At 49.0% G+C, this 11329-nt stretch overlaps 2 protein-coding genes and 1 pseudogene across 2 annotated transcripts; all 3 read right to left on the bottom strand.

The window, feature by feature from the left end:
• Positions 1-1125: 1125 nt before the first annotated feature.
• On the bottom strand, positions 1126-2877 carry LOC118648301. Its single transcript, XM_036294637.1, has 3 exons — positions 2501-2877; positions 1997-2208; positions 1126-1904 (listed from the first exon to the last, which is right to left on the bottom strand). The coding sequence occupies exons 1-3, from the start codon at positions 2875-2877 to the stop codon at positions 1126-1128; spliced, it is 1368 nt and encodes a 455-aa protein (XP_036150530.1).
• A 784-nt stretch (positions 2878-3661) lies between these two features.
• LOC118648304 lies at positions 3662-5145 on the bottom strand (annotated as a pseudogene).
• Positions 5146-8510: 3365 nt separating this feature from the next.
• Positions 8511-10811, bottom strand: LOC118648302. The gene has a single exon (XM_036294638.1). The coding sequence runs from the start codon at positions 10809-10811 to the stop codon at positions 8511-8513; it is 2301 nt and encodes a 766-aa protein (XP_036150531.1).
• Between the last annotated feature and the right edge of the window lie 518 nt (positions 10812-11329).

The following is an 11329-nucleotide window of genomic DNA, read 5'->3' on the forward strand; positions in this document are numbered from 1 at the left end:
CCATCTCTAGGCAGTCGCGCATGCCAATGAAGGGACCACTACCGCGCGCCACAATTAGGAATACATGTCTAGCAAAAAGTGGTTTGAATCCTTATCGGTGCGAAACCGCGTATCGTCATCGTCTGTCGTCGGTCGCGGTTGTCGCTAGGATCACTTTGACACACACGCACACATATATATTATTAGGGAGCGCACGTCTAGCCAAGAGCCTTTGTCGCAAATCCTTATCGGTCATACGTCAAAAACGAACTCGTCATAACTACTATTACTATAGAGCAAATCTAATTTTACTACAACGTTATCCGGAGAAAAAAAATATATAAGACGCGAAACATATAATTGGTGTACATCTTTATTACAGCATAAGCGTATAACATAATTGCCCCTTTAACTAGAGGTAAAGAATGTTTCATACATTTTAGGATACAGCATATATAATACATATTACAATTCCGTTGTAATTATATTGATATGATCGTTTCGTTCCGCCCACCAGTCGTGTAGCTTGCAGACGTTTTCCATCGCGCAGTGCTTGGTGTGGCGTCACATCGAAAAACTCGACCGGCGTTGAGCGTCTCCAGTCGACCAATGCTCTCGTAATCGGCGTCTATCGTCTCGATCGTCGCCTCAGCGTCGCGAACGGCGTCACCAACGAGCTCCTCCAACCAGCGTTTCTTCTCCGTTCCCTTCACGTAAAATAGCCTGGACGTTTCGCTCGTCGTCAGACCGTCGCAAACGGCGCGTCGAATGATGTTTCGCGCACGGTCGTAATCCACGTCTCCGTCCTTCCACTCGAGCCCGTGATGATTCGCGGTCAACCAACACACCCGAGCCTTTTCGGTTTTCGTCAGAAGATCCCAGGCTAGTGGCGCGGTGAAAACGTGATGCGTCAACGTTCGTCCGTCTCGTAGCACGGCTACCTCCTTCACCAGGAATTTGTCGCGAACGGTGAATCCTCGAAGGTCGACGAAAACGGGCGGCGCGTACGACATCGTGCGTTATCCATTTGTTTTTTTGACATTGTTCTCCCGGGACGGGATCTTATATACCGCTCCTCACGCCATTTTATTTTTTCCCTCTTTCCTCGTTACTACCACTACGCAATACTTATTCTCGGCACTTACGTTACACAATTTTCCGCAGAATATTAGTCAGGAGGCTGTACTCGATGATGCGATCGTGAATAATCAGACAGTACGCCGTTGTGTTAGCCGGAACGTTTTCCTTGCATTCGAATTCTATACGAACGTCTACCGTGGCGCTCTTTATCGCCTCGTTTTGACGAGAGCAATCGATCACCACGAATGGACCGTAATTCATAAAATCTACTACATTTAGATAGGCCTCGTCGACGTCGCGTCCGTAGTATACCTTTTGAAATTTCGCAAACATGTCGTACAGTACCGCAATTTTGTATTGCTTCATATCTAAATTCATGTCATCGTAGGGATAAAAATCCGAATTCAGGTAGAGTTTTACGTTAGTAAAATTGCAATGATCGAATACAGATACGTCTTTCGGAAGAATGTTTCTTCTCTCGGTCTGCAAAGCGAAGATAACGTATCGCGGTTTTTCCACTTGCGCCGCTGTCTTGACGGCCCACGAGTGTTTAGTAGTGCTCTGCAATAGAGGAAATTCATACAGGTCCCACGAACGAAATCCAACGCTTAGGAATCGACCGCTCTCCAGCGTTCGTAATAGCGATAATTTGTTAACGTCGTTCAACATCACGTGAGGCATTCGCCATTGAACCTTAGACAGAACGACTTTAGGCTCGATGGAAGTATCTTCCGCCACGATGCAATTGTTGTCGTTGCGCGCGCGTATTAAGATAAGTTCGTGTCGCGCGTTTATCACTATGCGTTGATAATCCTCGCAAAAACCCAGGAGTATCTTTAAAGGAACTGAAAAATTGAAAAAAACCGTCCGCGGAAACTACCGGTCTGCCCAATCCGGCGTTCTGTAATACATCCTTATCTCTCGACGTTAAAGTTACGTAATTCTTGATCGTGCTGGTCGTTCCCCACGTTTCTGTCGATCTCCACACCGTTTAACTCGTAACGAATTTCGTCGAACATAAAAGCGACACAATTGCTCGTCAGTCTCGACTTACGCTTATCGTCCGTAAATATCCCCTCGACGTAGAGAAAGCTCTCGCACGGCAGAGTGTACAGGTCCTGTTGTTGAATAGGTATACGTATCTCGTCGCTGTATCCCAACGTCGCGTTGGCGTACGGATTGTGTGAGTCTCGATCCTGACGATACGCTCGTCGAAAATCGGCTCACCACCGATGTCGAGTATGTCAATCGTCATGATCGGTGTTCTCACTCTAAAACCTAAAGAGCGAAGAAACGCGACGTTCGCCGCGCTCAATCCTCCGCGCTGTTGCGTTACCTCCACTCCTCCTCTCCTCGCCGCGAACAAATCGATATTTTTTTTCACTCGCGATTCACCGACAACGAGCATGTTTAATCATGTCTACGTTTTCTCACGTGTAACCTGATCGTTATCTCCTCGCCTCGAAAATCAACGGGACGACCGTCTTGATCCACCATTCGCAGCGTAATATTCGTAACGCTCCGCGCGACAACCGGAAGGTAAATGATATGCGTAGGCGTTTCCGATATTTTATATCCCGGTGGGACGTTCGGGGTGAACTCGTGTATCGTATGAACCGGCCTGTCGTTGCTATATGCTCCCGCGGTGACGTTACATTCCACGCGTATAACGTTGACGCTCATAATATTCGTCGGTTCGTCGGACACGTGCCATTTATTCGGTTCCAGTACGCGTCCCGCCGAAAAACCCAACAGAGATCCGATATTATTCGGCGAGGTGAAATCAATTCGATACGGACACTTTATTTCGGTTTTCATCGTGTTCTCGTTGGCGCGAAGAACGATCGTTTGTTCGCATCGTAATCGACATCGTTGTCGTACACGCAATAGGCGTTATCCGCGACGCAATTCTCTCTCGTCTCGTCGTGTAACGCAGCCCTGAGATATCGTTCGATGGCGTTCAGCTCGTAGGATCCCTCGGGAATAACGATCACGTCGTTGTTGTCGCCGTAGTAAAATTTATTGTTTTGCGAATGAACGTTGGGTATCGTGTTGTAACTTTCAAAATGGGCGAGGCCCAACTCGTACTCGCCGTCGCTGAGATCGAGAGCGGGAAAGTAGTCGGCAACGAGAACGTTGTTTACGCCGGACAACGTGAGCGTCATCATCGACATGACGATCGATTTTTTTTGGGACCCAAAAAAATAATGTATTTTTTTTATTTCCAATCCAAACCGCGAAGAAACCGCAAACACAACTGACCGCAAATGCTCTGTTCGTACGTCTGATAAGACCGAGGATTATACGTCACGTCGACGTTATCGCCGAGATACCGCACGAGTTCTCGCGGAGGTCGAAGATTTCCGAAACTATCGAAAATAAACGGCTCTGCCTCCTCTTCTCGCGTAAGCGACCCAATGCGTTCCGGGACCTTCCGCGTCGTCGAGATTCACGATACCGCACTCCGCGCGTCGCACTCTCGCCGGCAAATCGTCGCGCGTGAACACTCCTCGGAAATGCGGAATTCGCGCGCGTCTCGCCGCTCGCGTCAATTGCTCGCTCGTCGTGACGTCGGATACGGGTAAATGGTCTAGCGGGAGCGTTTTTTTTTTCCTCTCTTTCGCCGCCCGGTCGATATCGCACCTCCGAGTTTCTTATACGGCGCGAGATACAATCCGTGGCCCTCTATCGCGCGATTGTGACGTTGCAGCTCCTCCAATTGACGACGAGCGGCCTTCCGATCGTTTACGGCTTTCGCCACACCGGCCGCTCCACCGATTAAGGAACCAAGTGCTCCTAGTACCGGTAGAAGCGGTAACAAGCCTCCGCGTTTCGCTATCGGTAGCACTCTCCTCCTCCTCCTTCTCGATACCTTCCTTTTCGTCGTCCTTCTCCTCAGGCCCATTCCGAGTTTTGTCTTTGCTTTCATAGCCGCCCATACGGCGGTCGCTACGGCTCTCTCGCCGAGGGTCGCGTCCCTCGCCGCGATACGCTCACGCGCCCTGTCCGCGAGAATTCGATCGGCCGCGTGACGTTCCGCTAGATCGTTACTTCGCGAATACGCTATATCGTGTTCGCGGCACGCCGCGTCTAGCGGATTTACACCTCTGTCGCCGCGTAGCAGTCATTTGGCGAGACGAGTACCGGGTCCGCAGAACTGATAGCCGGGAACGTGCAACTCGAAGGGAAGCGCGTTTATCGCGCTGTTCAACAACCCGCCGCCGCGTCTTCGGATGGCGTCGACGACTGCTGGCATACGGCGCAATGTCTGATCTGCGGTGCCGGGCCGTCGATGTGCGTTCTCTGCCAAGGCTGATTATAATGCTCCAAACATCTGCGACAGCTTCGCACCTCGGGATCGGCTCTCAGGTGTTCGGGCAATTTGTCCCACAGTATTTCGATGTACTCGTCGAAATATCGCAGCAGAATCGTCTTCGGAATGAACGATAGCTCCGCGGCGGATCACTCGAGAATGTCACGCTTGTCCGACAGTATTAGAAACATCGTTACGACTGCGCGAGGGGAAAGAATCGATCGCGTATAAATAGCGCGAACTAGCGCGCAAGCGCGCATACGCGTAGAGATGAAATTCGTGCGACAATCGCCGACGATAAGAGTTTTCGATCTCGATCGCAAAACAGCCGGATCGAACGCGACCGCAGGAACGACGACGCGGAGACACGGCTCGCTGTTACCGGACGCGATACGTTGCATCATCTGCGGTCCGTCGAGCTGCGGTAAGACGAATCTATTGATAAGCTTACTGGAGAGCCCGCACGGTTTACGCTTCGAGAACGTATACGTCTATTCGAAATCTCTGCAACAACCGAAATATCGTTATCTCGCGCGACTCTTCCAGCCGATGTGGGACGAGATCGGTTATCACGCGTTTCGCGAGAATCACGACGTCGTACCGCGCACGGAGGCGCTTCCCGACTCGATATTCGTATTCGATGACGTAGCCTGCGACAATCAGAACACGATCAGAGAGTACTTTTCCATGGGTCGACATTCGAACGTCGATTGTTTTTATCTCTGTCAGACGTACGCCAAGATACCGAAACACCTGATACGGGACAACGCGAACCTCTTGGTTTTGTTTCGACAGGACGACACCAACCTTAAGCACGTGTACAACGATCACGTGAACACCGACATGTCGTACGAGGATTTTTGCGCGTTGTGTCGAGAGTGTTGGCAGCGAAGGTACGGTTTCGTGGTGATCGACAAGGACAGCGCGTTGAGAAACGGTAGATACAGACGAGGATTTAACGACTTCGCGGTGAAACGTTCAGAGCGATGAGTAACGTCCTCGAGGAACGCGAGAGAACGGCGCGAGGGAAATCGCCAAGACGCGCGCGACGATCCGTAGGAAGCATCGGGCGTTGAAAACCGGAAAGCTGGAGGAGGAAATTTCGCTGGAGAAACGCTTCAAACCGATCGTCGAACCTTTGAAGCGCATAGTCGAACACACCGCCAAATCGTCGAACGATACTATAGGTAAGAGGGAACGCGAGGGGGGTGACGTCTACGACGACGACGACGACGTCTTCGAGGAGGTAGCCCCGACGAGGAAATCACCCGTGTCTAAGAGAAAACGAACATTGGCCTCCACGCCGTTAGGAAAGGTGACGTTATACCCGCGCGAGGAACAGACGGAGGACGCGCCAGCTTCCGCGCTCGAAACCTCGATCAGAGACACTCTGCAAACGCCGTACGGTCGCGAGTCCCTGCACAGTCGATTGGGACCGTTGGGACAAAGGTACGTGGGTGATCTTCTAAGTGGAGAGAGTAAAACTAAAAATGATTACGTATACGGGGTATACCTCACCGAGGAAGGTACTAAACTCGGCAACAAACCATTCGACGTGGGAGGAGACGACGCGATTATAATAGGCGATACGAGATACGTCGGTACGCCCGGCTTATACGAATTGATCTTCAAGAGAATTCCCGATGACGCCGTCTACACGAAAAACGATTTGCAAACGTACAAGAGTATACTGCTAACGACGAACGCTCATAGACGCGGTCGTAGCGCGAGTATGCCGATTATGGGTAACAAGGGCTACAAGTACACCGCGATTATCGGACCGCTTATACGCGGCGGTGATAAGAGGACGACGACGACGACGGTGCTGGCGTACTCGACGTTCCATCCGGCATGCGAGTAACCGACCATCGTGTCGATTACGTTCACTGGGACGATCCCAACGAATTGGTCGATCGTCTTCGATTACTCGACGCTTCTCGTCGCGCCGGCAACAACGCTCACGACAACGAGATCCTGTCGATAATCGAGGAGCTGCGCGAGGCGGGACTAATTATAAATTGAATCGTCGGCCACGGTAACGGTACAGTCCGAACGCGACGTCGACGACGAGATGACGTCCGTGAATAAATTTGGCATGTCTCTGACGGGAAGACGCGACAACGAGATAATCGCTACGCGTTCGTCGATCGAATCTCTGAGGCGCTACGTGCACAACAACGCGTTGCGTATGAACGGGGACAATTACGACGCGAAACGAACGTAAGATACAACGATTGGAATCCCCCGTTGACAGCGCGGACGCGACAAATAAGGGCTACGTCGATCTCAATCTACAAAAAACGGTCAAGGACATACGGGAATTAAAGGAAATCACCGAGAATAATAGCTCGACGTTGGACTCGCTCGGAAACAAGATCCAGGACCTGCAAAGTTTATTCGACAGAAGCCTCGCTCAAATCGTCTCTAACAGATTGAGCTTGGAAACCTTTCAAGGCGAGTTACGGAAATTAAAGGAGTTGATCGATAAAAACGTGAAAGAACACGAGGATATGTTGCAGAAGTTGCAGGAAACGCTCGAGGTAAAGGTAAACGATCTCAACGTAAGGTATGAAAATAACATACGAGAATCGAAAGATGCGTTTTCGCGGAATATTGAGAAATTAGAAAAGGAATTGCACGACCTACCGACAGCGTATGAAAAGAAGTTAAACGATCTCGACACGAAATACGAAACGCAGATTATATGGAATTTGCAAAACACGATCGAGAGTAGCCTGAAGGATCTGTTTGATTTAAAAAAGAGACGAACGCGCAGGGAGAAAACCTGCGCGGTTTGCGGAGCATTGTGAGAGATGTGATTGCTGCGTTGGAGATTGATATTCACGACATCGCCAACCAACATTCAAATCATAATCAACTGCAGCACCTTCGGTATCTGTTGCAATGAGCGCCGAGAAACGAAGACTCGTGAACGAACTGCACGCACCAGCCCGTAAAAACTTTCCACGACGTCGAGTAGTGGTGCGCGGATACGACGATCTATGGCAGGCCGACGTGGTGGAGATGCGCCCCTACGCGCGAAACAACAAAGGACATAATTACATTTTGACGGTTATCGACGTTCTGAGCAAATACGCGTGGGCGTTGCCGCTCAAAACCAAAAATGGAAAGGAGGTTGCCTCGGCGCTATCGAAGATATTTCGCGGGGACGCGCGACATCCGAAAAATTTACAAACGGACGAGGGAAAGGAGTTTTACAACGCTAATGTGCGTCATATTCTCGACGAGTATCGCGTGAATCATTACTCGACGTATTCGGTAATGAAAGCGTCCGTAGTCGAGAGATTTAATCGCACGCTGAAAAACGACATGTGGAAAATGTTCACGCTCAACGGATCTTACGTATGGATCGACGCGCTACCAAAGCTAGTGTCGTCCTACAATCGTCGAAGGCATCGAACGATCGGCATGCAGCCAGCGAACGTGACACCGAGCGTCGCCGAGAGGCTCCTGTCCACGGTATACAGTCGCGCGAAGATCGCCGTTCCGGCGAAATTCAGAATCGGCGAGCCCGTGCGCGTCAGCAAATTTAAAACGATATTTGAAAAAGGTTATACGCCGAATTGGAACACGGAGGTATTTCGCGTAGCCGAGATACGTCAAACGAATCCAGTGACCTACCTCCTTAAGGATTATCGTGGCGAACCGATAGCCGGAGGATTCTACGAGCAGGAGTTGCAGCGAGTCGCCGATCCCGACGTTTATCTAGTCGAAAAGATTCTACGCAAAAAGGGCGACGAGGTTTTGGTGAAGTGGCTAGGAATGGATAAGTCGCACAATTCGTGGATTAAAAAAACAGATGTGTGTGTAACAACGTTTTATTATATTCGTATATAACATAATGTATATATATTCAAATATATAATACCATTTCAATGTATGTGTTATTATTATTATTGAGACACCCTATAATGTCCCCACGGCAGAGTTTCCGTCGAATCGGGCGGGATGTACCGCTTGTCGTCGTACGGACTAAGAGCGATTTTCATTTCGGAAAACGTGTACACCTCGTGCAGCCTGGATCGCACGCTCGACTGACGACGCGTCATTTCTATATCGTTTCGTAGGCATCGCGTGAAATCGTCGAACGTAATCGTTCTCTCCACCACATTTTTCTTCACACCCTTAATTTTCTTCGTGTTCCTCCCCCCAAAACTCTCGTGGCGTACATCTTCGCCCTCAAACCCACAAATTCCGTCATAATAGCGCCGCAGTTCTCGTCCTTCATCAAACCCGGTACACTCTTATTCACCAACGGCATGGCGTACGGATTATTTTCCGGAAAGTTGCTCGTGTCGAATCGATCGATAAAACGTTTCATATCCTCGTACGCATCGTAACATTCGATGAAATATATCAAGCTGTCCGTGTCCGTATACATGATTTTACACTTGTCTCGATACAAGGGCAACATATAATCGTAATGAAATTCGTATAAGCGCGTTTTGGCTATTTCTAAAATAGCCATGCCAACGTACAACGGTTTGTTCATCGTCACTTCTAAGCGACGCAATTCAATAGCCATCAGATCCTCAGCGAAGATGCTTCTACTGTGGAAGTTCGGCTTGGCGATTAGCGCCTCCGCTCCGTGTCTACCATCCCAGCTCGTCACGAGACGCACGTCCACGCGATCGCGCACATTTTCCATTGTCTTTCCGAAAACCGCGTTATTCATCAGCTTATACATATTTCTCTCGAACTCGTTTGTCGCCCCAATCCTAAATCTCGTATTCAATTCTATATAACCGCGAAGCCATGGAAATTGCGCGAATCGTAACACGCGATGAATTCTCGTTAAGCGCAATCCGTGTCGCAGACATTGTTGTAGGTTGCGATAATGTATGACATAATGCGACTTATCGTGAAGCGTGGCCAGAAGCTTGACGTTCCGCCTATCGGGAGGCGTGGCGCGCAAGGGACAAAATGGAAGATCCGCGTGAGCGTCGTGCAGCTCGTGCGGATACGCGAGATCTACCTCGAGAATGTAACCGAAATAAGAATCCGCGGAAACCGACATTACGTCGAAATTGGCGATATCGTCGAGCCACTGGAAACACGAGTATGGTAACGGTTGGCACATCGCCCAACCGTACAAATTATTTACGTCGTAATACATGAGAAACGACGACGGTTGCGACGAATCGTAACACGGTAGATATCTGTTATTAGCACGCGCATATCTATTCGAACACTGACTAAGACCGCCGCGCACGCCACGCTCCACGAACAACACCATGTCGATATCGGTCAGAAGTTCGAAACGAACACCCGTGTATTTCAACATCGCGTCCCACGTATAACCGGGTAACGTGTAATAATGAGCCGGATCCAAACCGTAACTCTCTATGCTGTTTTCGCGAAACTTTTCAAAGACATCCGCCAGTAGTAGCACGTCCGTTTTCAAATACAGATCGCTGTATTCGCCTAGATTTCGAATATTAAACCGTTCCCAAACCATTACGGCGTGCTTGTGATCGTCTTCGGACACCTCCTCTCCGGTTAACGAGCTGTAAAAAGCCTCCCGCGACGGTAACTCCGTGTCGTTCAACCTATCGACGCTGTCGAGGTATTCGTACGGAAACACGCCTTTGCGCGTGAGCAATTCAAAATCCTCGTCATCCAAATCGGAAAACATCGATCGCGTTATCCGCAAGTCGTCGCGATCTAGGTACGACACCAATTTGCCGAGATTTTCATTTAAAAATTTATACGAATCCACGAATCGTAATTTTACGCAGTTATGCCATTTCTTCTCTCTCGTAGAACTTACATTCTTCGTGAAAGAAATATACGTCTCTTTGTTTAACGGTAACAGATCAACTCTACCCTCGTATTCATTTGCGATTTCTTTAATTATAAAATGCGCGTCGTATCCAGATAAATTGTGAAAGAACACCGGAATCACAAAGGAATTGTGGTAATTTAAATTACAATACGAATGCGCCGCACCTCTATAACGTCCGGTGATATGACAATGATCGCGCACACGTACATCCGTCGTCAGGAATATTTTGCCACATATGTGACAAAACGTCGAGTCCGAAAAATCACGCGTCTCCTCTCTCGTCAGCTCCATCATAGGGGCGACCGCGCCAAGGGTATCTTTCGCGCGATGCGCTAGAGAATTCAATTCTTTCGCGAACCACGAAACGCAGTCCTGACCGCGATGCGATATATAAATCGATGACGATTCATCGCCTAACGCGCACCTGACATAATAACCGACGCTAAACGCTCTGTGACGTTGATAACCGAATCCATTTTCCGTTGTCATAAAACCTTCCCCCTCGTCCTTCTTTTCCAAAAGACATTCCAAATCCGCGTATACCACGTACGGGAGTCGCTCCTTTCGATCGTAGTTGCGAAACGAAAGCCATTTATCCTCCTCTTTGGGAAGAACAATCGCGCACTCGTTCATCCTTTCGCAGTCCACGGTATGCTCGGATAATTTCTCGATCGAATAAAAATAATGCAGACATCTGAAATTGCAATTGGTTGTTAATTATTACAGGTAAACTAGAAGAAAATAACAATGCACCTACCGATCGCATATGAACTTTTTGGTTTTGGTCTTGTTTATCTCGTTCGAGAGCAATCGCGAGAGCTGGCTTATCCAAACGTAATGACCCACCGTATCGTTGCGTCGTGCATCCAATATGTATAACAGGTTTACGTGAACGTTTCTCTTGTTAGCCGTAAGACGTAGAGGAACGATCTTTTTTTTTCACGTTCCTTAAACATAAACACATTGATGGATATATTGTTCAAACGTTCAAATTTAGTAATATCTCGCAGAGCAACCGGAAATTCTATTCCATCGAACTTTAAGTACGTTCGATAATCGGGATACGAACTGCTCCTCTCTCTATTCTCCTCAACGGGATACATCGCGGCGATAACAGCCCACGCGAAACACGCGTTATCGTTCGACCGCAC

The sequence above is a fragment of the Monomorium pharaonis genome, unplaced genomic scaffold, assembly GCF_013373865.1.
Source record: "Monomorium pharaonis isolate MP-MQ-018 unplaced genomic scaffold, ASM1337386v2 scaffold_365, whole genome shotgun sequence".
In the NCBI taxonomy this organism is placed as follows: Eukaryota; Metazoa; Arthropoda; class Insecta; order Hymenoptera; family Formicidae; genus Monomorium; species Monomorium pharaonis.